This window comes from Mycteria americana, chromosome 6 (genome assembly GCF_035582795.1).
Source record: "Mycteria americana isolate JAX WOST 10 ecotype Jacksonville Zoo and Gardens chromosome 6, USCA_MyAme_1.0, whole genome shotgun sequence".
NCBI lineage: Eukaryota > Metazoa > Chordata > Aves > Ciconiiformes > Ciconiidae > Mycteria > Mycteria americana.
In genome coordinates, this window is record NC_134370.1 from 23879157 (window position 1) to 23905240 (window position 26084).

Consider the following 26084-nt stretch of genomic DNA (forward strand, 5'->3'; position numbering starts at 1 on the left):
CAGACAGACACGAGGCATGAGCAATGGCAGCCTTTCCCATCCGTCCTGTACCGTATACCCCCTCCTCCCGATCCCAATTCTCCACTTTTGTTCCTTGCAGTCTTGACCTCAGAATGACCTTGTTTTGGTCCCGTGGGTGAGAGGGGCGATGCACCAGAACCTCATGGCCGCGACCCAGACACGTATGCTGACCTTCGAGCATGAGTATTTGCAGGATGAGAGCGAAACAAAGGGATTTAGAGACTCACAGACTCCCTGATATGTTTTCCATGGCAAACATTCTGGGATCCCCATACAATTACCTGCTGCCATTTTGATTTCTGGTTTGAACTAAAGTATGGTTTATAGTGAACCTAATATTCATGGAAGATTCCAGACTGGCCTGCTCTCAAAACCTGAGTTCATTTAGCACCAATTTCAAGTAATACAGGCCGCTCTCCTGACCCTGTCTCCCAAAACCTTGGTCGTGAGCTGGAACATTTAGGAGTAAGTATACAGCTTGACTCAAGCTGACTGGGATCAACATAATGACTCCTACAGACTATAACAGTCTGTGACGCCCTTTTAATAGTCATAATAAAAAACTTACTCATCACAGCGGTCGTCTGTAAAATATAAACATGCACTCAGGAGGAGCTGGATCACCAATTCATTCCATCTCTGGCAGTGAAATTTATTCACATGGCTGTGAACTGTAGGCCTTTCAACCTGGCCTGAATTCAAGTTACAGATCAGAGATGAAAAGCTGAGTCTCCAAATCCCTAAACGACCCGTTCATTAACTTTTCTCGTAAATGAAACATCACCTTTCCCTGCAGTTGCAGCATATTGCAGGGAGCACATGGCTTTTACTGTGCAAAACACTAGTCTTAGCTACAGCTTTTTTCAACTATTGCTTCTCACACAGCAATGGCAACATCCCTCTCTTCTGCAAGGTGCTGTAACTGGCTGCATCTAGTCCAAATACCTGTGGTGAAGCTGTCATGCTGCGGTTAGGGGAGAGGGACATTGGTGGGTCAGGGTAGTCGATGGCATTCTTGACCACTGGCCGTTTGAGCACCTCCACGTAAGTCACAGGGAAGATGCCTTGGCGATTGGTGCCAGAGATTTTTCCTTCATACCAATTCTCATCCACTCGTCGAATCAACGTGATCCTTTCACCCTATGGGAAGGAATAGTAATATAGTCCTGACTTTAACATATTTCATCATTCCAAAGCAGATTACATTTTTAATCTTGTTGCAGCTGACTTAAAGCAATTGGTGGCTCTCAGCCTCCCCTGTTTCCCAGTTATGTGGTCCTAACCCTAACCTCTGGGTGAGAATGATATTTTTCAGTTCAGAGAAGGAGGAAATGCAGACCTTCTGGTGCTGACTTGGGCTGTCTGCAGACTCAGTTATGCTCACATTTTCAAGACCCTATTTGCTAAAGCCAGTTAAAAAAGTGGAAACCAGCAGTTTCAGGCTGACCACGAGACCCTCAGGGGTATGAGGTGTACAGGGAGTATGCATAGGTCTGCAGTTTAAACTAGGTCTCTCTATGCTCTCTCCTGTTTTGCTGACAAATGAAGTGACTTCCAGATCCTTAATATAAACTGCAAGCCCCACCTTCATGTATAATTAAAAGAGAAGACAGACAAGATCTAACCTGAGCATCAAAACAGAAAGCTGGCTGAGATGGAGAAATGCTGCTACTTAATCTAAATATGGCTGACTTTGCTCTGAACAGCCATTACACAACCCATTCCTATCCCTTCACTCTGCAGTCAGGTCTAGCCAGTCACTTCAATACTACAGAATCTTGCTTGCCTGTGTTCAATGACTTGGCTTGTAGTACGAAGGAAGGTGAACCCAGTTTCCTTCTTTTCTATATCGCCATTCTCATGTGACTGTGTGCATCTCCACTGGAGAGGATCAGACTGGAGACATGTCACCAAATATCTAATTTGCATTGCAGAGCTAGCCTTCCAGCACTCGTGCTCAAAGTATCTTCTCAGCTAACCCTAAGGAAGCAATTGGCACTTCTTGATTCAGCCTACCTGCAACACTCTCACTGCAACGCACTACATATAATGACTATGGAGTAAAACCATGGGTGATGAGAAGGAATCCTTCCTGAATACGGAGTTCATCTTATTGGAGCTTTCATGTGGAAATTGCAAGTTACTAGTGTTAAAAATACTTCAGCATTTGTCTGGATTCAATTCATCAGCACAACAAAAGTCCTACCTTTCTGAAGGACATTTCCACTTGGGTATCCCCATTGAAGTTGAACTTAGCAATAGCATCTCCATATTCCAATACTTGCAATGGTGATGGCTTTTTGGGCTGAGCTTTCTCAGCTGGTGGGAGGAGCTAGAATGAACAAACAGAATCAAATGAGCCACGTACAAAAAGCCCATAAACTGATAACTGGCAGAAAGGGAGTGGGCAAAGAGAACACCTCCAAGGAAAGCAGCTACCTCTATGTATGATCGTGGGAAGATGCCAACTCTGCCATGGTGTTCACCTTCATACCAGTTCTGGTCAATCTGCTTGTAAATGTAAACAATATCTCCTTTTTGCAGAGGAAGTTCCCTGTTAACAACACAAGCACTCCATCAGAACTTCAATGGAGAACAGATGTGTTCTTTTTCTGTCCAGCAATCCGTAGGTACCAAGGTCTGCATCAGCCCTGTTGATACAAATCATGCTCCACCCAAAGTGAAAGCTACATGTTGAGAATTACCCTGTTCATATCATGATGTGCAGGGACTCTCTTGCTCTTTGGGCATCCTGTCAAAAAAGCTGGCCTATGAGGGCCCCACTAACCACACTCCCTCCAGCAGCAATGGGGTCAAGCTCAAGCAAAAGATGCCACTGGCTACTTTCCATGTTGGACATGGTGAGCAGTGCTCAATTCCTGTTTTGAAACAGGTTGTGTCACAAGTGCCTCCCGAAGAGACACATGATTTTAATGGAAGCCAGTTTGCTGACTAGATGAACCACCCCCGCCCCCGCCCCCGCCCCCGCCAATGTTGATCCTGCAATGATTAAAATTCTGGTCAGCCTGTGGTTGTGCAACCACTGACCTCACCTGGGCTAACAACTGGGACTTCAATCTACAGTCTTCAGTGCTAAAATTATGAATGTCTGCAACTTGAGGAACTCCCCCTGTGGGCAGCTTGTACTAGGCTCATAAACCTACTACTTGGGTCCCCACAGGAAAACAACCAACCCAGCCTTTCCTAACACAAGTTTCACAAGCTCTCCTTTACTTTTGTCTGGCACCCTGTTATGTTCTGCTCAAAGGAACCTTTGAGTAAGGTGTAATTGTAGTTAGGTGTAACAACAGTTACACCTTACATCTGCCTGAGTTTTATTACAGGTGCTGGGGAGATGCTGTGTAAATCATTACAAATCACCACCTACAGAACATAAAACAAAATATTCTCAGGACATTAGTACCTGAGAAGAAAAACAGCAGGTCCTTCACTGAATTCTGTTCTTCTTTCTTCCCTCCCTATCAATGTTGAAATGAGAGCTTCTCCAGGCTCATGCAGAGGGAAAGGCCTCCCAGGCCTTCTCTTCACAGCAGTGCTCCCCCAAAAGAACAAGCAGTGCTGTGTGATTTACCCAAGAGATCACAGCAGGGCTGAGAGGTACAACAATGCCACCAGAAACATCCACTGGTGTATCCACAGATGCCAGGGGAGCAGTGACCACGCTGTACCCTTATAGGTCCTGAATCAGGAAAATCCTGAGTCAAGAGCCCACCTACATGCTTAAAGCTAGGCATCTGTTTAAGTCCGTTGCTGACTTTGGGCTATGCTTAACACAGCGGAAAGGATGCTGCTGTTCTGCATATCTATATTCTTCTGACCACCTGTATGGCAGATTTACACAGTGAGCTACTTCTTCCATCTCCTAAATTGGAGCACAACCAGGGATGTCACGCAGGGAATCCCTTCCGTCTCCAGCACAAGGGCAGTAACAGGGCTGCTGCCGAAAGGTCTCACCCAGCCGTCCTGCTCGCAAGCTGTAAGGAGCCAGAGTGCTCTCCCATGGGTCCACCACTCTCAAAGCAGAGCACTCACCTGTTCCAGTAAAGAATGCAGGTTTGCCCTAAAAATCACATGGGATACAGATGCACTGAGAAAGAAGACATTCTCCTAAAGGTCCTTTAGAGGCTATGACCTGCAAGATTCATATTACTTTTCCCTGCCTTACTATGGACACCTTTGCTTTGAGCTGCTGGAAAGACACTCTCAAAACATGAATCCAATTGCACGACACTTCATAAATGCTGCATCCTAGGGGAAAAAGCAGAGGAAGAACACTCAAAGCAGTAGTAACATGCTGTACTCACTTTAGCGTCTGCGCTTTAAAGTCAAACTTGGCTCTAGCAGGTCTCATCTAGAGATCAAAAAAATCAACACATTAAAATAATAATTAGGTTTTCAACCCTCTTCTGAGGAAAAGCACCCAAACTCTTCTATAGCTAACATTAGTCTGGGGAAGAAATTGAACTCGGGTATTCTGCTACAAGCTTGTCTGCAACTGGTACTATACTCCAAACATGCTGGATGGGTCTCTCCCACCAGGGCAAAAAGTGCCAGCTTCTGGTATAATGGTAATTAAGAGCTCTACAGAAAATGGATTTAACAGCAGTAAACTTTTAAATGTGACAAACCCTGTTGAATGAAAGCTGCTCCAGTAACTATAGTTACTGGGGCTCCGGGACCAAATTTTCCTTGACATGTGAATGGAAAAGCAAAATTTACTAGCTGGGAAAAACACAGTAGGATTTTATTTGATGTGGCTCTAATTGATTATTACCTGGCCCTGCTGAATCCTGCAATGTGACCCATGTACTCTGTATAAATTGGTAGGAAAGAGACAAAGGTGAGGAGGAAATGAATAAATTAAGCACATGTCTAAAAAAATGTCTTCAGTGGCTATAAAGCCAAAGAGGATGTTGACAGCAGGCCTAGGCTTTAAAGCTTGATTTACTTGGCTGATTTTCTAATGGCCACAAAATATTCAGACAATTTTAAAGTAATTTCGGTAATAGAGCATAAAATAAGAAGTCGTCATATTCATGTGGTACCAGACCATTTGAAACTACATGAAGGGCAGACAAGTGTATTCCATGCACATGGTGACCACCTCACCCACCACTGCAGCGCAGCACCTCTGGGGAAACAGAGCTGCTGTCCAGAGCCCCAGCAGCAATCCCTAAGGCAGGAAAAGGCATTTGGCCAGTTCACCTGGACTAGCATCCAGCCCTCGGGAAAAGTGCCTTGGGCTCATGGGAAAACCATCTATCTCCTCCTTTGTCTCTTTCAGAAAGACCAACCAGGTCGTACGCAGTGAAACATGCTGAGACTTTTTCCAATTGTTTCTAAAGGACGTTAAGCATCTTTCAAGAGGAGAAGAAACAATCAATTTCTAAAAAAAACCTATGAGACAGTCACATGGCCAGGATAAACAAGACATGAAGTTTCTAAGCATAAGGCACAGACAAGAAGACAATGTAGCAATATGATGCAAAAGATGTAGAATGCCTTCGATTCACTAAAAGTAGCTGATATTTAAAGGCATGCATCACAGGTGTGCACCAGCAATTCTCAGCAGGCATGCTTTAACATATGCAGCTTGGTATAGAGATATCAATTAATTTACCAGGCACAAGAGTCAAAGCAGATCTAAATGAAGCCAGAATGGGAAAGGGGAAGGTGGGAAAAAAAAAAAAAAGACATTCTCTGAAGAGCTAATGTCGGCCTAAAGCACAACATTATGAGAGGCAAATATTGCTTTGGGTCAAGCAGCAGACTGAGGTAACTTAAACAGACCTCTGACCCAGATTTCCTCTTTGCTGTATCGTCTACATTTAGGAGGTCCCCAAATCGCTCATTAGTGATAAACTGATGGTGCGTTGGAATAACCCCTGTGTGCCTTCTAGCTGCAATATCAGCTTCTTCTTGCTCACGTTTAAGCCGTCTCTGGTCCTCTAAAAGTTTCTGCCATAAAATTGCATAAAATGGGCAGTAAATCATCTAGTTATAGGCATTCAAAAACTGCCATAAATGTGACTTAAATAAAATTTCTGAGGTCCCAGCAAATAGCTGGGATTTTACAGTTCAACATAAAATACTGATTCTACTAACTACACAATACCCTTTCATTTTGCAAGCACAGACAGTACATCACCATTATAGCATAACGGAAATCCATCAGAGGATCTGATCCAAAGCTGATGGAAGTCAACGAGGAGTTTTTCTAAGTTTTGGCCAGGTCCTGGGAGCTTCTAAGAAGATTGCCAATAACACAGAGGGCTGATCCAAACCCACTTCAGCCAACAAGGAGTTCCTCTCATTGACTTCCAAGAGACCTGAATCAACCTCACAGGTAAGTACCGAGGCACCAAACTCCCCTGAGCTTTGCAAGGAGCTTGGGAGAGTGCCTAACCATCTTCAGGTATCAGGTTCTCCCATACTTCCTTTGGGCTCATGTAATACACATCATAAAATAAAGTAAATAAAGCCCAAAGAATTATTTTGGACTTCTGAAGCCTCTGGCACACTAATGGAAACGTGCATTCTTGAGTACCTGGGCAGAAGGATTCTTCCACCTTTTGGGGCTGACTGTAGGCTGAAGAGTTCAGCTCTGTGCTAACCCATTTGAAGCCAGGAGGTCTTAGTGAATTCAGAGTTTTGCTCTTATACGAGTTTTTGTGCTGGATTTGGGAAGTGGGGGGATTACTAACTGTTTCATGGGAGAAGATAGCAAAAATACATTTTTCACATAGGAATTAAGAGCAGGTTTTACCATATTTCAAAGCACACATAAACATTATTTGAACTCAGAAAGTTAACACTAAAAATACAACTTTTTTTCCCCCCAGGCAGTGAAAATTAACAGCTTCTTGGAAAGCAACCACTTTATAACTTCTTTAACTCAGCTTGAATACACTCAGTGCTGAAAAGTCTATGGGGCTTTTGTATTATTTTGGCTTGTCCCAGTGTTGCCCAGCCATTTCGAAAAGGACTGCTACATTCTGTCCTCAACAACTTGAGACACCATAAAGAATTCTAGTTTGCACTGGGGGGAAACGTCACACTTTCTGATAGCTTACAATAGCCTACATTTGTTGTTCAAAACCTGAGGACCCCCACAAGAAAAATACTGTTCTCACCAGTTTGATTAATACCGACTCAAGTGGCTTGCTTGGGGAACAATAAAACCTTAACTCACTTACAGAATAACCATTTCATCTTTATCTGCAAGTTGTACCACATCTCATATACATCTCCAACTTTTTTGCATTCTTTAAAGCCCCCATATATCAGTTTGTGTAATTGATAAGAACTATCAGGTTAATTTTAAACAAAAGCTAAACTGGACTACGCATTATACATAAAATCAGTGGCAAAGATAGTATTAAAATTAAAACATACTAGTTCCAGCTTGTTGCTCTAACTTCCAATATACATAGCCATAGACATATGAGCTGTCCTTATATAAGGCTGAATGCTATATTTCCTGTATGTAGAGCTGCTACAACCATTATTAGGCCATAAAGGAGGGCATTACCTCTTTATCGTCATGCCGTCTGCGGATAATTTCTTCTGGAGTTTCCATGTAATCAACTGGTGCAAAATGCCTTGGTGATTCTGAATCTACTTCGAAACAACATAAGGAAGTTAAAATACAGATGGATTTATCTAGCATAACCAGAAAGGAAAAAAATAGGTATTTTTAAACAATTTGTTTCCATTATGACATTAAGGATTCTCAATTGCCATTGACCAAATTGCCAATCAGATGTCAATAATTTATCCATTTTCATTTTTTTCCCTTTTGGGCTGTACTTGTGAACAAAGATCCAAAAACAGGGAGAAAATAACGGTACGGGAAAGAGTAAAGACATAGAAGGACTTTGTGAAGAAAAGATTCGCTGCCATCAAAGTATGATTTGGCATTTTACTGTTGAGAAAAGTTTAATACACGCACACACACACACAACTAGACCTTGAGAAACTGCTCCTTAAAGTAAATCATGTGGGTTTGTTTTATATTCCCATGTGTGCAAATGATATAGGACTAGAAATATCTCATGTTGAGATTCTTGCATCCCTGGAGTTGCTTGAGAGACAAACTGAACCCGATGTGATTAGAAAGGTAGCGGAAATCGTTTCTCAGAAGTGCAGCTGTTAACAAGTCCTGAACAAAAATGCTCAGCAAGACACACAAAGGACATTAGACACACTAGGGGAAAAAACAGAGAGAGTGAGGGGATGCAAAGGTGGGGAGTAAAAATGCAAGGTTTGTGGAAGAAAAGGGGAGGAGAAAGGAAAGCAAGAAGACAGATGAAGGGACACTGGTAAAGAACACAAAAAGCCACCTCCTAGGTACGTCCCAAGTTCACTTTGCGGGTTGTTGTTTGTGTCCAGGCTGTGACAGAGAGCATATAGAACAGGGTTGCCATTGCTTAAGGAGTCAGGAGTGTCAGCCCGGCCCATGAGGCTATCTTGGCTAGATCCCATGGTGGGGAAGTAACTAAGCCTCTCCACAATGTCAAAGGAAGACAGGCGCCTGGGGGCTAGAGGCCTGCTTCTGGAGCACAGTTGGTGCTGGGAGTGGTGACTCTTGTCTCCTACGCTCCCCTGCAGCTGTATGGGGTCGTCTGGGTTCTCAGGGCTGGGCATTGCCAGGCTTCCGAGGCAGTCTGGGGGTGGAGTCCTGGATTTGTGTTGGAAGGGCTTTTTCAGTCGGAAGGGAAGCGGGCTCATTAGGTAGACGTTTCTGGGGAGCATGTGTCTGTCCCCATAGACATCCCCTTTGGAATCAGGGTTCCTGGAGGCCTGCTGCTGCTCGTGCCTTCGGATGGTAGTGAACCTGGTGTAGGAAGCTGGGCATGTGCCTTTGCATCTGTTGATTTTATGCTTCTGAGGCCCATTGAGGTTGCTGCTGCTGCTGCCACTGTCATTGGATGCATTTGAGAGGAGATCCATCTCATCTGTGCAAGCTGAAAGTGTGTCCATAGGGACGGCATCACTGACATCCGAAGCTGTGTCCTCCATGTTGCTGCAGGAGCGGGAGGATTTATCTGCCAAGCTGGCAGCATCCTTCTCTTCTTGGTGTGCTTTTGGCAAATCCAGAAGAAACTCTGCAGAGTAGGCAGAACTCAGACAAGTTTTAGACTGGAGAGAAGTGGTGAATTTGGTTTGTCCAGTGGAAAAGTCAAGTGAGGGCATTGATCGGGATCTCTGGATCAGCTGCTCAAAGGCACTGATACGGGAGGAAACAGTGTGTTTGGGGATCTGCTCTGAATCCTCTCGACTAAGGCTGTGCTCCATCCTGTCCTTTGCTTCATTCTCAAACTGAGATGCAATATCCCTCACGCTGCAGGAGGAGACTGTGCCCAAATGGATCCTGGACCGGTTGATCTGGTGCATGTCTTTATACAGCATTGTAAACTCCATCCCACTCTTCCTGGAGGCAGGGAACAGGTAGCCTTTCCTAGAGTTGGTGCCATACTCCTGCAGGCTCATGGTACTGCCAGATTTGATGGCATATTCCTGCTTCGACTTCATCAACATGTTTTCTATGCTTTCCCCTATGTCTACCATGAAAGCTTTTTTATTATCAAACAAGGCAATGGAGCTACGAAGGTTTTCGCAGCTTTGAGCTTTCTCATGAGACAGCAAGATACCCTTCTTGTCCTGCACAAGAGCAGCTGGAGCTGCTAGTTTGGGTTTGAATTTAGAAGGGAGGATTTCAGTAATGCAGGCTTTTGCAGCTGATAAGGGCTTCTTATGTTTACATGCGTGACCTAACATACCGGTATGACTAGCGTTAAAGGTTCGGCTATTAACTGAAGAGGGTGCAGTCATATGAGCATTCCCACCTTTACGATCCACTGGTAAGCATGCAGAATAAAATAAACACAACCTGTTAGCTTAAGTGCTAGAAAGCTATTGAGAAAGGAGAAAGAACATGCTTGGATTTCATAAAATGCACTTTAAAGAAACAAAGTTCCAAAACGTAAAGAAAAGCAGGAAGAAACTGCACAACAAGCCGCGCTTACAGGAGTAGGTGAAGTGCTGCTAACATCTCTAAAATGAGATGCTTGGCCGGAAGCAGATCTGGAGCACTTTGAAGGTACCCTCCTAAAAAGCGCTAAGCATCATCAGCTTCCAGGGAAGCTGCGGCACCATGGAAAAGGGCAGCTGAACTCTGGGCAGGATCAGGGTGTCAGCAAGAATGCAGACACAGTAACATTGCAAAAATGGCTTAATACCAAGCCTGTAATCACACCTACTATGGTCTCACCACAGTGCTTGCCAAACAGTTTATTCCTGGGAGGGAGAAGACAATTGGTGGCTGACTGTGCTAGCACAAGCACGCCACATCAGCTGGCCTTGCCCAAGAGCTGCCTGCTTAGAGATTCTCTATACTAGGAATAAACTGAGTGTCCTTCAGACAATGTGGCTGGCCATGTTTGCTTTAAAAATCAAGGAGTCAGATCAGGACATTATTATTATTTTTTTTTAAAGTCATATCCAGTCTGGGTTCAGCTGAGACTGCAGTTTTTAGGTCTGTTTCCGATTTGAGTTCAAACTCAAATGTCAAAATAACCATTCAGGTTCAATTGCAGTTTGGGGAACAATAACTGTTTGAACAGATTTTTTTGTTCAGATCCAGTTTGACTCCCTGCCCTACAGGCCTGACATAATGCTGAAAAACAGCTGGAAGACGGAGACAGAGAGAGATCTTTTTGGTGTGATGTACTATTTTTAGGGAGAGCAGTTCAGAAACCAAACACATTCCTTCCCCAGTCCTCTCCGCATCTCAAGCCATTTTTAGGTTGAAGTTGGCTCAGAGATACATTCCCCAATACAACTCCCTGATGGGAGTCAGGCTCTTCCTTGTCCTAATCTTCCAGAGAGCCCACGATGCGGGGAGGAAAGGGGAGGAGATGCAGCAGTCTCTGCTGCCTCACTGTCTCAGAGCCTGCAGGGCATTGCTGGTTCACAGTGTCCCATGCATTCTCTGCACACCCTTGGCAGGCAGGAGGCTGTGGAGCACATGGCACCAGCTACACCAGGGTAGCCAGGCCAGCAGAGATGGTGTGGCCTGCTAAGATACCGCAGCAGGAAGAACAGAAAAGGCAGGGAAGGGCTCTAGCGTGGCAAGGCAGTGGGAGCGGATGGATAGCAAGGCCAGCCTGAGCAGCCTCGAGGAAGAACATGAGGGTGTGGGGTGTGGCTGAGGTGCTGGATGGAGGGAGATGGTCCCTGTTGGGAAGAGGAACCTGGATCAGATAAAGGGGTCACGAAAAATATTGGCCAGTGTGGGCTGAGAGAAAAAAGGAGGGAAAACTGGGGATGGCAAAGAGGAAGGACAGAAGAAACCTCAACTGGCTTGAATAGGATTCTCGACCCTGCAGCAGTTTGCCCCATATGACCTGGCTTTTGACACTCTGTGCAGAACGTAGAAGAGGTTAGTGCCCTGACCACCTACCTTTTGTGGAAGCAGAGCTAGAAGGTCGCTTGAGACCACTCAGCCCCTGGAACGGGATATCTCCACCTTCCAGCACACTCTTGTAAATCTGCCTTTCATTCTCCAAGCCAGCAGGATCCCCCAGTGCTGGTTCTGACTCCCTCTTCACTGCATGGTAGTTGGGTGAATATGTGGAGCTGGAAAACACAAAAAAGGGGGAAGGACACCAGTAGGTCACTTCTGTTTGCTGAGATTTTCATGCAAAGTAAAACCATACTTGTAAACCCAGAATAGACTGTGTGTGAAGAACTGGTGCTGAATGAAGAGGTTACGAATACATTGTGATAATGTTCTAGGTTTGGCATTACCATAGCATTCTCCACCTGAGGGAAATCTCCCAGCTTAGTCCCCCAAAAAACAGGCAGCAGGAAAGCACTCCTCCTTTATTTTACAGATGAGACAACAGAGTGACAGAGCACACGCATGAGTTCCTTGCAGACACAAAGAAATTCAGTGGATAGCTGGAAGTAGCACAAATATCTTCCAGGTCCCAGCCCTCTCTCCTTAAATGCTAGCCATGCCTGTCCCCCGATTACAAAGCACAGCTGCTCAGGAGTTCGTCTTAACCAGTTCAGCCTCCCAGTTAACACAATAGTTCAAGATTCCCAGAGCAATTTCTCAAGCCCATCAGTGAGGGACCATGCAGAGAAGCAATAGTATGGGGCTATAGACACTACTGTTTTAAATGCCAAAGAAATTTCTAGATGTGCACAGTTCTGATCAGCTTTGCCTCAGACTTCCACTACAGGGCGTGAAAAATCCTGGACTCTAGGTCTACCATGCAGATATATAAACAAAATGCTGTTAAAATGAGTATAATTTTAATTTCTTAGGCTTTTAAAGACTAGACATTTATTACAAATCCCTTTCCTCAGTCATGAATCCAAGCACGAGTATGCCCCCACATCTGATTTCTAGATTTCACTGTTTTCTCTGTAAAAAAATAACTGACAATGCCATGGTATAAATGGCCTTTCCAGGTACAAAAGGCTTGCTGAGCAATCAGGCAGACAATGTTTTCCTAAAAGCTAAGCTCATCTGATACCAGTTCTTGTGCTCAATCACGCTCTTCAGAATAAGATGCAGTCTCACACAAAGCTATTCTAGGGCTAAAGCATGACTCCTATAAAGTTTGAAAAAATAAAAAAATAGGTCATTTGCCAATCCATGGAAACATTTTGAAAGCTGTTTTACATCCTGATGTCCAGGAGTGATTTGAATTTATGTGAGTGTGGCAACGCTTGTGGTTACGCCTGCTTGTTGTGGATAAATTTGTACATGCATCTGTTTATTTTGGATAGACACTGTACTTATGGGGTACAGAGAAAGCTTTCAAACACAGGGAGGACTGGCTGTAACTCAGAGGACTGGCTATGGAGGTGGAATTACACAATGTCTGGATCACAAAGAAGATTTTAGTTTCTGGACAAGGAAAACCAGGTCATATGCAGTCCTATAAATTACTTTCTGGAGTAAAAGCTTGTGAAAAGCACCACGAAAGAGAAAGGGAATACCGTCACTTTTTCAACCTAGGCAAGGCTCAAATAGATCCATGGCTACAGAGCTGTTGTGTCTTCTGGGGGTTACCCCAGTGTCTCTCTTTGTCAGGTTTCTAAGGAAGCCCTGCCAGTTGCTGCAGAGAATGACGACTGCCCTGAGGTTCCTCACATGGGAGGTAAAAGCATTTTAGCCTAGTTGTTAAAAACCAAAGGGTTAAAATGATTATCCTTTGGGAATACACCTGGGGGAGAGAGAGGAAGCATTTGGCAGAGTCCCTTTGCCAGTTGCTCCCTCATTAGGGCCAGCAAGCAGTACTGTGGGGGCCAAGGCCACCTGCAAGATCAGAATCAGGTGAATGGAAGGAAGAACAACACTGCAGAAAAGACAATAAACTCCAGGTATCTTTTCTCCCTGCTCTCTAAAGGCAGGGCAGGGAAGAACATGCAACTCTGCTGGGTCTCGCTGTTGTGTCCCATTCCCAGCCTACCCAGGTTACTTCCCCTTCACTGGCTCAGACGCTGGCACTCCTGCGTGCTTTGGGTGGCATCAGAAAGGGCACAGACAGTGCTGCCATGGGCGGAGACCTTACCAGTCTTCGGCAAATATAAGCTATTCTTTTATGCTAATCCCTGAGATTTCCATTTATTTTATTGCTCTTTCCCTACCAAAACAAAACTACACAGTCACAGGAGAAATCAACAAAATGCAGCAGTGTGCGAGTTTCCCAGCAGCATGAACACAGGCAGAAGGGAACTGAGTTGAAAGTAGTACAGGAGACCTTTAAGGCAGCCCCAAAGGGCAGTGAACACACATGATATTAATGGGCGTCTGGAGAAGAACAGGCCTTTCCTAACAAACCATCCACGCAGAGGGGATCGCTGTGCCTACAGACAATGTTAAGCACTCAGTCCAATTACAAGGAGCAGCAGGTTCGCAGTAGGATCCGGATGCACGGCTTGAGTAACTCAGCACGGCTCAGCATCTTGCTCTGGGTTTTTTTTTTGTGTTCCTCTTTTAAAACAAAGCAGCTCCACATACAACTTATTTAGACAGAGTATACTGTTTATCACTTATTCCTCTGGAAAAGCAGTGCCACATTAGATCTTTGAGAAATATCGTTACTACTGCCACTGTTCCCTTCCTGGAAACTGGAAAATTATTGCTTTCCATCAACTGCATCCTTTTGATCTGGTGCACATAACTGGGAATATCTAACAGGAACCAATCTATCATACATGTGTAACAGAAACAAACTTTTTTTATTCTATGCAATAAAGTTACTTGCATGAAGTTACAGTCAATTGCAAACTTCATCAAGATGGAGTTAAAGGTCTGTTTGTTTGCGTTTTTTTAAGTCACTGCCCAGCACAATCAGCAATTCTTATGTAGCCAATGCAATCACTCATGTAATCACTTTAAAATTCATTCAAGATCAAAGAGCAGATATTGTACCTGGACTCATCTAAAGCATGTATATAATTCTCATGGTACATACATTTGTCTATATCCATCACCAAAAAAATAAAGCCAACCCATTTCCAATGCCCTAAACCCTGTCCTACATGCCCTCAGATTGTAAAAGAGACATCAAAAAGCAATCGGAAAACTTACTAGGAAGAATGGTCTGTGGAAGTTTCCAGAGGAGTAACACCTGCTGTATTCTGCAAAAGTCCAGACAAAGGAGTCATTGATACACACTTACATGTGAGGAGAAAGAAAAAGGCTTGCTTAAGTAATTTTCCATCTATTGCTTGAATATTAGCCTTTAGGAGACATTGAGGTTTAAGTCTAAATGCAATTTAAGCTGTCAATGTCTTTGCAGAAAAGCGACAATTTTCCTGAGTTCCTTCAGGGCAGTGACAGGTTTTTAGCACAGCCGATGCCTTTTCGCAGCGCCTATTCTTTTGTCTGCAAGTGAGTCATTGTGAATAAAGCCAAAAGCAAGAAGAGATAACCAGCTGGGCCATGACCAGGAGACACATGCTCATAATTATTTCCCCAAGCTTTTCCCCCAACCGGTCACTGCCCGCCTTTGCTTTAAAGGTATATTACAATTTCTGCAGCACAGTACATTCCTCAGCGTTCAAAAAATATCAAAGCACTAACAAGAAAAGCAACGTTTCAGTTCATTTTCCTTACTTAAGAGAAGCAATGCCAGCTGCACAGGTTCAATAGCAAAAGCCAGTTCTTATCCGCTTGCTTTAAATCCATCTAACACTTCATAGGCACATTATTTAAAAAATTAAAGGCAATTCTAGAAGAAATGCTCTATTTAGTGTCCCCTCATCTAGCTATGTAGGAAGAAAAAGCAAATCTTGGGTTTGAAAAAGCAGCTTTTTCAAGTCCTGGTGAAATGCCGCAGCTTCAAAAAAAATCAACAACAACAGAAAAAAAATAGAAAAAATGGCGTGTTACCAAATTAATCTATCATTTCATGGTTCGGGTCCTGCAGACCCTCAAAACAGCAGCAGCAGCTGACCTGCCCTAGAAGGCCATGGCAAGGTGCAGCGTAAGGAAAATTGTGTAAAATCTCTTGGGAATATCCAAATCTTGGGTAGGCGTGAGCTCCTAGCAGAAAGCAGGGCTTGTATGAAGGGAGCGTAGATGGCAACACGCTTGAAAGGCACGAGATGATGACGTGACGCCAACCAAGAATTTTAAGCTGATTGCTGCTGCCTATTCATGTGAAAAATAGAGAGGGTATTTTGCAGACACTGAACTCAAAACCCTAAAGGGGACAGGGGTGGGGGTGGGGGGCAGCTGAAAGGGAACAGGGGAGAGAGGAAATCACTGTATCTGAAATGGATTTCAAGCCGGATTCTCAGCATCACGTTCTATTATTTCTGACAGCGACACAGCAAGCCATGCAGTCAGAACGGTCAGAACCATTATTTATCCCAACCTCATTTAATAATCATCCAGCAGTGAATAGATTAGAGCAGAGAGTTTGGAAACAGGGATTGGCAGCATGAAAAGAATAGGAAATACCTTCTGTGGCTTTTTATGTGGTGCTTTATAAAGCTTCTCCATTTTTTCTAAATCTGCCTCTAACTCAGTCTGGTAGAGGTAGAGGTCTTTTTCTAGATCAGTCTGGTTAAAGAAGGAGAAGAAGAATGGGAAAATAATGCTTAGGGTTAGGGGAAACCAAAGGAATGTTAATTTTGAAAAAAAAAAGCGAGCCTTTTTAATTGAAAAAAGACAAAGATGGTATGGACAATACACAGAAATTCACTAGTAATTAATCATGTTTCAATCATTACAGAGGAAATAGTTTTAGGCATTTAACATTCAAAATTAAGAGATGCACAGGCCTGCTAGAATCTAATTCTACAAACCATAAAGTTATAAAACCCACCTGTAAAAAAAAAAAAAAGATACTGTAACAATATGCAATATGCTGTTAGTATAATTATCACTGCAAGTCAAGATAGCAAAACCACCACTCTAAGTTATGGCTGATTATGCTTTCAGAATTGTTTATTAAATCAATTTACTAGCTACTTAATTGTTAGGTTAATGAGCTCAAACCCAATTAAAAAAAATCACTCACAAGCACACAAAACCCAAGCAATGCTACAAAAAAAAAAAAGAAAGAAAATCACATACACACGTACATACGCGCTAGATGCTGTAGTACAACATACGTGAGACACAATTACCTTTCTATCCTCTCTAGTAAGGATAGAGCAATCTCCAGGAGTATAATCCCAAATCTTTTTTGGAGGCTGATGGAAAGCAGAGGAAGGAAATGAGGAAATGAAGATAAGGAAAGACATCACAGAGAATATGGAAACTGGATTAGAACAGAGGGGGAATACAACAGGGGATTTGCATCAACACTGAAAAGAAATTAAAAAAAACCACAACAGAGAGATAGAAAGAGGGATAAATCTGCTATAGCACAAATATCAAGAGATCATGAGAGGCAAAAGGGAGCATACATGCAGTCTGGGAGGGGCTGTTTTCAGTAGTGTTTGAGGAAATTTTTATTTTTGCAAGGTGCTCTAAGGGATTTTGGACTCTCTAGAGGGAGCCCACAGCTGGTGGTTAAAGCATTCGTAACACAAAACCAAAACAAAATGGGGAAAAAAACCCACACAGTCATAAAAAGCATTTGTTTTGCTCATTCTTCTTTTCAAAAGGAAAGGGTAAAACAAGGGCCTTTGATAAAGAAAAGGGAGAATCTTTCCCACCCCTGCCAGACTATGAATACATACCATGTGAACAAATGGCTGAATTTCCAGTGGTGGCGTTGTGGGGCAATGAAAATGCAGAGTTGTTATTTTTTATTTCATTGTTTGGTGGTTTTTTTTGTGGGGGGTTTTGGTGGAGAGAGTGGGACACACAAAGTTTGGGAACTAGTTATTTAAAATTCATCCTATAAGTGAAGATGCCAATTTCAAAATAGGATTTTCCTGTTTGGATGCACATGTAAATATCAGGGAGGATTATTCAAAGCGAAAGACCTTTGTCCTGACACTCCTATCCAAGTAATGCCACGCTAATATGCTCCTTTCACCAGACAGGCACCTCTCACTGATATGCTCAAAGAGACTTTGTTCTTACTTCGTGAAATCAGAATACATTTGCTCTGTTTCCAAACAAAAATAACCTCTGTTGGTTGGCAAGCTTAGCAGCATCCTATGTGTCCACACTGACTTCTGTGACTAGATTGTCTCTGAGTCACTGACAGGGAATCTCCCAGTGTCAGTCTATCAAAGGTGAGACTGAACTACAGCACTTGGGTCTTGGTCAAAATTCCTTCAGGTTTCTAGATTGCCTGGATCTGTAGTTTGAATCTAGCCCACTTCTACATTTGGACAGCCAGTGTGTGGATTGCAAACACTGTAAATACCTATTTCTCATCCACCAGATCAGCAGCTGCAGGTAGGTAGATGGTGCTGCAAAGAGTTAGGTCCGAGATTTGGAGGGAGGAACTGGAGGGAAGGAGGTGAGAAGGCAGGACATGCACCCCTTTTTCCAGGCCCCCTGCTTCTCCCTTTTTAACAAAGAGCTTACTTAGAGCTATCTCAGGAAAGGCTGGGAGAAAGTGCCCATGTGTGTGATCCTGCAATCACAATGGAAGACAACTGAGCTCTAGACTGACCAAATGTCATGTTTCGTGGATAGGCTCCACGGCGCTGCAGAGCCACAGGGCAGGAGGAAGGAAGGAAGGAGCATGCGGGGATTCAGTCTCAGCAGCACACTGAAAAAGCCCCCATGCTGCAGAGACTGATCTACCTGTCTGCAGGGCACACGCCTGTCCACAGAGCTGCCTAGAAATGCATCTGGGATGCTGGTCCAGCAAAGTGTCGCTTCAGCTGCCCTAGGAAGCGCATGTGCTTTCCTCAATGGGGAAAGCCCCGTCCTGGTCATTCTGGTGCATTTGGAGAGCAACACCTACAGGCTCACAAGAATCCTGTGCTCCCTTTTACCAAGGATTTTCCTGCCCATATCATATAGCTGCAAATAAAGTCAGAAAGCAGGGGAAATCATCCTGTAGAAGTACACATTATCTCCAGCATTGGGAAAAAAGCTGGGACAAACAGAGAATCTTTGAAAATCCTGGGCAATGGTAAATGTCAATTAAAATCCTCTGATTAGGCATGGGGCTTAGTCACTAGCTGGTCACAAAAATCTGGTCCCCCACAAAAACCTGAGTAAGCAAAGCTACATAAAGCATGCTCTTTTGGCTCTGGTGACAAAGCTCAGAGGGAGCTTTGCTGAATTTCTGTCAGGTTCCAGGTAGCTATAAAACTCTGAGATGACATCCTCAAATCAAGTGCCTGATATAATGCCAAAGCACTATGTACGTAGTACCACATTCATGGGTTGCCATAGTTGATCAGGGAGCATAGTTGCATGACTTTGGAGCTAGAGCAAGTTGACATGGGATATCATTTCAAGTCAAGCTGTAAGAAAGCAGCCCTTAACAACAGTGCCCTGAGCAAGGTGGGGAACTTGTCATCAGAACAGATGCTCTGCCAAATGAGAGATGGATTGCTGGTGTAGCCTGAGATGCCCTCTTCTCAAGTAAGGCCAAGGCTGCATGACTAAAAGCACACACACTTCTAAGGAACAGATATACCCTCCTTCTAGAAAGGCCCAAGGGCATATATGTTTTCCTTTCTCTGACACATTTTCCATTAACTTACACTAACTCAAAGGATCATAGAGATGACAACCTTCATTCACTGCAAGAGCACATGGCTATTAATTACACGGCAGCAAAGAGAAGCAGGTATCTTCTCACTTTGTGGAAATCTTAAACCATGACAACTTGTGAAGGGTTAAATCCTTATACTGACATCACTTAAAAGCCTCAGTGAGGTGGGATTTACCTCACTTCTACTGCCTAAAAGTTAGGGGGTCTCATCTCAAACACTGCTAAAGCTCCTTCTTTAGCTTAGGATGGAAGGTCCATAGCTATAAAACATAGTTTTCTATGACAGAATGGACTACCCAGCCGCTGTACATGTTTGTTTTTCAGCAAAAATTACACTATTTCTATGATGTGATCAGACTGGGCACCCAACCTCAGGCAGCTACATTCTGTGAAGAGGAATTTTGTCGCTTCTGTGAGAACAAAGACTAGATTTAAAGAAAACCTGCTCTCTGGTGTCCATGTGCAGTTGTCTTTGAAGCCAGTACTGAACCTTAAAATGTATTTCTGTTTTGTTGTACATGCAGGGAAATCTCAGCAGCACTCAAAAATGGTGTGCATGGGCATTTGACAACTGACCTCAAGGAGAAAGGAGAAACAACCAGTACACTTGAATAGATGTGAGAGGCTGACACTGACCCTCTGGTGGTAAGAGTAACTTATTAAACAGTATTTGATAATGAAGTTAATAGTGTTTAATCAGTAAGAACCAGGCCATAAAAAGCTTTAAAGTCACATTTTTTCCAGTAGCCATGACCACTGATGTGTTCCCTCCATCAAAATGTCCTTTGTCCTACTGAATAATTAAGCTTTGCTTCATCTTTTTCCGGAGTGGGAAATCAACGCTTTTTTTTTTTCCCCACACATAGCAACACAGCTCCGTTTGAAAAGAAAGCACACTGTTCTCAGACTCCTTTGGTTTCAGGGAATCGCAAGGGCTATTCAACACAGACTGATGCACCCCATTTAGGCAATGGGCAGCTACATGCATAAGGAAATGAGCAGGAAACAGGGTCACGATCTGTTTATGGATAGCTGGAAATCACTGACCTACAGTTTATAAGCCAAGGCCAGGAATAAATGATTCTCCTTGACTTAAAGCTACCTATGAGCCATCCTAGATCTTGTTAGGCAGAGGGAGAATAAGGGCTTTGAATAAGGACTTTCAATAATGAGAACAGGGCATTACTTCTAACATTAACAACAAAAATGCAGTTTGAACTATGGTGTGTGAAAAAATATTGCCTTGTTGATACATATGGCTGGAAGGTGGGGAATGTTTGTAAATGGCTTCAAAATACTTAAAGTGGTCACAGAACAGCTGCTTTATATCAGTACCAGGATGATGTTATGAACAATCACATTTTTAAATGAGTAAGGCAGCTGTTCCACGTTTAGGGCCTAGCAAAGAGATATGACAATTATTGGGGGGGGGAGGGGGGGAAGGCAGGTTGACTTCGTTGGTCATCGCAACTATCAAACTTACCGGTTTCCCAAACTCCAATTCCGAAAAGAATTTATACCAAGGTTCATTCTTTAAATCTATCTCTTCTGGGCTTATATCCCGACTCTAAAGGAGTTGGTGATAGGGGAATGGAAGAAAGAGAAGGATAACATTATGCAAAGAATACACGGAAAGGGACTGTTAGAGATGCAGATCCCATGGTTTCCATCCTAAAATGTAGATATTTAGCCTTATAATTTGGAATTTCTATAGCACCTCTCTCACAAAGGCCATGAACTGCTTTGCAAACATCAGTTAAGCCTAATGGTATCATTGTGAGCAACATGAATATGAATGAATTGCATTTTACAGATCAGGAGACCCACACAGAGAGAGATTATGCAGCTTGCCCAGAGTCACAGGGAGACTCAATGGAAGAACTGGGAGTCAACGAGTCCCTCAGTCCTACTGTGAGACACTTCCATTGAGCCCAAAGCTGCATGTACTTAAAAAAATTTTTTTAATCTTCATTTGGTTAAAAAAAGAGAGATTCAGTGAGACCTGAATCAAATACTGCATCTTTAACAGCACATGAATATGTGAGAAACCCTGTTCTATACACTGCAAAGAGAGTGAAAGGTGGTTTTCTAAATCAAAGGAGACACAAGCCGGAGAGAGTGCATCCCTGAAAGATCTCTGAAGGGATGGATAGAGAGACACTATTACTTGTTTCTTCACAAATAAATGTTAGAGAATCAGACAAAACCACAACGAAGGAAAATCAGACAGGACAGAAAACAGTACAGTTGAAAAGAAAATTCCCTTTTGTTCATACAATCTGTTTTAATGAAACAAAAAAAGTTGAAATAGTTGTAGCTCTTTAAAAACACTACTGGTGAGATAAGAGAATATTAAGTCCATTGCTGAGGGTTATAGGATGCCACTCCCCAAAAGACATCTAGCTAACTCTTGCATTTCAGCGTACCTAGTCTTAGACATAATGGATCTCAGTGCATTAAAAATATAAATACATTATGCCTGATATGTCAGTGTGATCCCAAGTGCTCCATCACTACAAGCGATGAGCCACACACATGCACAGAGGGCCAACACAAAGTGTCCTGATGCAAATCGTCCTGTGATGGGGTTACTGAGGCAGGGGGAAGTTCCCAACAGTGCTGGGTTTTGATAGATGTCCCAGACTCTGCCACAGCCATTAGGCATCACAAAAAAAGCTCTAGGACAAGAGCTCAGGACTGATGCTGAAAGAGGGGCAATGCTTCAGTCTGAAAGATAAATGGTTACATCATGTTTGATCTCCGATGGCCTGGAGGGAGATTTGGCTATTCCTTAAAAGGCAAAATAGAAGCAACATCTCCATTTTTTTCTTTACAGCACTCCAACTAAAAGTATTCATCTTGTTATATAACTGCCTTTACATTAAAAAAAAAAAAGCCCACTGACGTCAACGGGAGGCTCTTCATTGCTCTGCAATGGTTTTGGATTGGGCTTCTGATAGTCACAGCTCTGGGTGTGATTACCAGGAGATATCCACAAATCTCCTGCAGCCTCCTTGAAAGATCTAGTCTCTAACCACTATATTACTGTTGTATTTAATGAGACTGATGGAGACCATGAAGCCACTACTTCAAGACCTTCCTTCTTCTGTGATCTATGGCTTGAAATTAAATCTAAAAAAATAACATTGGAAGTAACACAGATATCACATTCTTCTTGTCTATGAAGAGGTCTGTACAATTTTTCTCCATTATGCTGATGATGGTCCTGCTTGTGGCTTTTAGACTCTCATTAAACAGCTCAGTTAAGTACCTGATGAAGTCTGAACATGTAAACAGTGCCGCTGGTGATGACAGACCTTGTGCAAAGGCTTAAGTACACAGATGAAGCAGGCCTTTTGCCACAAGGTTTAATCTGGGCTGTTTACCATGAGACAAAATTGCCACTTAAGTCAGCAGAAATCTTGCTCCAGGATGGACTGCAGGAACGGAGTTGTCATGCCACGTTCAAACCACTCCTCACTGGCACTTCTCTAATGGGCTGAGCCAACGCCCAGTAGGATCAAGAAAGAATCATCCATCGCCCATTTCAATAGGCACTAGGATCATGCTCCTATCAGGAGCAACTTTGTTGAAGTCAATGTTGAAGATACAAAGAAGACAATGTTGAAGAGACAAAGTCTTTGTTGAAGAGACACGGGTGTGAAAAGAAGTTGGTTGCAGGATCTTCAAAAAGTGATGGACCTTGATTGTACTTGGAAGGAAAAAAGAAAACCCACCAAAATACTAAGGAGAAACATCAGGTCGCAGATCAGACTTGATTCTTACATTTCTATTGATTTAAATTGCTGTTCACTCTTGTGTAAAATCCTTGGCAGGTTTTTCAGGAGCATTCTTTTACCTACTCCATGCATGGATCAATGCCTGAGCTGTTAAGGCACAAAGTCCAGTTTACATTTGGAATCTCACATGCAATTAGCGCTTCTAATTGAATCCCTCAAATTAATGCCTACGTAGAACAATTACATCTTTATGTCCCAAACTGGCTATTCACTAGTAACCTCATTCAGTATTTTCTAGCACTTACAGTGTCACACTTGTACCACTGAAGGACACCTTAAGTGAGCTGTGGTGATTTATGCAGGACTGGCTGAAAAGTTCAGCACCACCTCTCTGTCCTGCCCCTTGCCAAGTGTTCTCAGCCAAGCCTGCAGAATGAGACCTTTGTATGTCCCCTAGCTGTCACAATTCACAGCATTATTACTAATTCAAGCTGAAATTGGTAACAGCTCACTTAATACTCCAGGTTACACACCAGCGTAGCTGGGGAGCCAGCTCACATTCAGTTCTGCCACTCCTGCCACAGAAGTGGTGAGATCCAGCTGAGGAAGAAAGCAGCCTAGGGGAGATGGCCATGTCCTAATGCACCTCAGAGGCATCTGCTGAGGCACATTACAGGCACTCAAAAAATTAGTTGTTCAGTGTTTAAAGCATCAGAGGAACATAGAAACTGAACCAGCCTGCTTTGTTGCATAATGTCTTCAACCCTCCTGCATCAACTAATTCTGTGCCCTAGAAAAAGTACAGCTGGCAAAACAGCTGCTGAACAGGTCACAGTGTCAAACACGGATTAAAAACTAGGGTTAGCGATCCATACTTAACACAGAAAACAACACGTTCAAAAGGAAAGAAGCCTCTCAATCCCCCTGGATCTTGCTTTATAGAAAACAAAAATGTTAGGAAGTTATGTAAAACAGTTTTCAAAACAAAATATACAGGAAATACATCACACGAGCACTGCAATGTAAGCATAAGGAATCCTATCCAAATGGAACGGGACAAGCACTTGGGGAGTGTTTTACAATCACAGGATAAAGCCAAAAACTAGGATAAAACAAACATTACCATCTTTTCATTGTTCAGAACCGAGGACTTTCCTGGCTGATAGTCATAAATGCTCCTGGGCTCTGCACGGTATTTTCTGGTGTCCACCTTCTTGTCTGGAGGCTCCCAGTCAGTCCTGAGGAAAGAAAGATCAATTAACCCAAGCACTTATTTTTGACAGGCACCTTTGCCTGTTAATCGTGGTTTAATCAGGGTACTTTTTTTAATCTAGGAAAGAAGCCTGCTGCAAGAGGAACAGTTCAGTTGGGGCTCTGGGCATATATTTGTTTATCTATAGCAGGCAGAGTTTGATACAGCTCAGCTGCTGAAATCATTGGAGCAGAGAGGGTTTCTTCCAAGTACTTTCAATAAACTTCCAGACTTCCGTATCTTTCCTGATTGGAAATAGCTTAGTGATGAGCTTCAACTAAGCTCACAAATATGAACATGTCCAAACTTTGAGCAGAACTCAGATTAAATCTCTTCTGCTAAACTTCTTCATTTTAGCCACATCACTGATTACCTGACTACTACTGCTCTGGATTCTGGGGGCACTCTGGGGTCCAAGAGGGGGTCTTTTCTAGAGACATGAATGAATTATCTCAGACTGGTATATCTAAAGATGGCTAAGAACAGTCCATTGAATATCCAAACCACTATAGTTTTGTGCAGTGTCTACACTGGCACAGTTCAGACAACAGTAGTCACAAAGCATTCAGGGTCTGTATCCTACAATGTCCAGCTCCTCTGAAAAGTAATATATTCAAACATCTCATGCAGAATAACCAATGCTCCCAAAAAAGCCCAGAAATCAGGCCATCTAAGCTGGTAAACTAATTCTGACCTTGCTCTTGATATGTTCCCTTTGATGGGCAATATTGTATGTGGATTCATCTCACCTAGCATTCACCAAACAAAATTGAGGTGTCTAAACAAAACTGCTGCTCCAGGTTTCTTCCCACTTACCCTCCTGACCTGGTTTAGGATAGGAACAACCCACTGAGTTGCCCAAACTCTCTCCACTGGCTTAGGTGAGACAGAGACAACCAATTTAAATTCTTAATTTTTTTTTTTTTTTAAAGTAAGGCAAGTTGATAGCCAAAATGACTGGCCTACAAACAGTGTACAAATTTCAACAAGGTTGATCTTTGCTGTCTAGAATAAACTTGATTGCTTAAGATTCCAACCCAAGAGAAACTTCTCCCTAGTGAAACATTAGATTTTATCACTAGATAATAGGAAGCACTAATTATTGTAATGCTTTCACTTGCAAGAGTTTTCTCAGAGGGCCAACGTACTATGCCTTCAATTCCTGCATCAGGAAGACACGTTCTATCAGCAGACTTTGTCTCCTGATCCGGTGGCCTGAGATACTCACTGAATTAGCAATCTCAAATTATGGCATTGCTCATTTGAGGCAGCAAGTGAAAAACATTAAGAGCATGTGAAAATTGGCGAGGGAGGGAGGAGCAGTTCAAGAGATGGGAGAATTCAGCAGGACATAAAATATTCATTACTGATTCTGCTTTCCCTTCACTTGGTAAACATACTCATTATTGTTATAAAGAGGTTTAAAATACATGGTAATAAACAAAGCAAAAAACCAGGAGGGAAGTAGTCATCTTGAAAGAGCAGAAATGACACTGCTAACTAGAATCTACTTCTGACCAAGTTCATATGGGTGGGACTCCTCAGAGATGGAAGATGTAACAAAACTTTTACCAAGGCTCAACACAAATCCAGATTTTGCTTCTCCACAATTATTGCTACTTGCTTGTATTCTAAGGTACCTTTACAGTGTCACACTGAGCCAAGAGCTTCCACTGTGTCTTTGTGGTAGGCACTGTATAGGCACGACACCCAGGGAAACACTCCTCACCCAGGCAGGAAACTATGCAACAGACTGTGTCATGCCTGGTCAAAAATGACAGACAAAATGGGGGACTGGGCTGTGACAATGAAGGAGTTCACTGCTGCCTAGTAGAACAGTCAGAGTCAAAACTACCTGTCCACTTCCCCAAAAAAATTTAA

General features: G+C 43.0%; 1 protein-coding gene across 41 annotated transcripts in view; it reads right to left on the reverse strand.

Moving 5' to 3' along the window:
- Positions 1-26084, reverse strand: part of SORBS1 (sorbin and SH3 domain containing 1) — a 176765-nt gene that overhangs the window by 14307 nt on the left and 136374 nt on the right. For 17 of the 41 annotated variants that reach the window (XM_075505037.1, XM_075505036.1, XM_075505044.1 and 14 more), the window contains 12 exons: positions 24075-24189; positions 20695-20778; positions 16705-16770; positions 16034-16135; positions 14657-14706; positions 11507-11682; positions 7574-7662; positions 5833-6000; positions 4347-4393; positions 2461-2575; positions 2228-2353; positions 967-1161 (listed from right to left, as the gene is read on the reverse strand). In XM_075505037.1, the coding sequence (XP_075361152.1) occupies positions 967-1161; positions 2228-2353; positions 2461-2575; positions 4347-4393; positions 5833-6000; positions 7574-7662; positions 11507-11682; positions 14657-14706; positions 16034-16135; positions 16705-16770; positions 20695-20778; positions 24075-24189 (1333 nt within the window). The remainder of the gene's footprint in view (positions 1-966; positions 1162-2227; positions 2354-2460; positions 2576-4346; positions 4394-5832; positions 6001-7573; positions 7663-11506; positions 11683-14656; positions 14707-16033; positions 16136-16704; positions 16771-20694; positions 20779-24074; positions 24190-26084) is intronic. The other 24 variants (XM_075505059.1, XM_075505041.1, XM_075505071.1 and 21 more) reach the window with 7 other exon arrangements.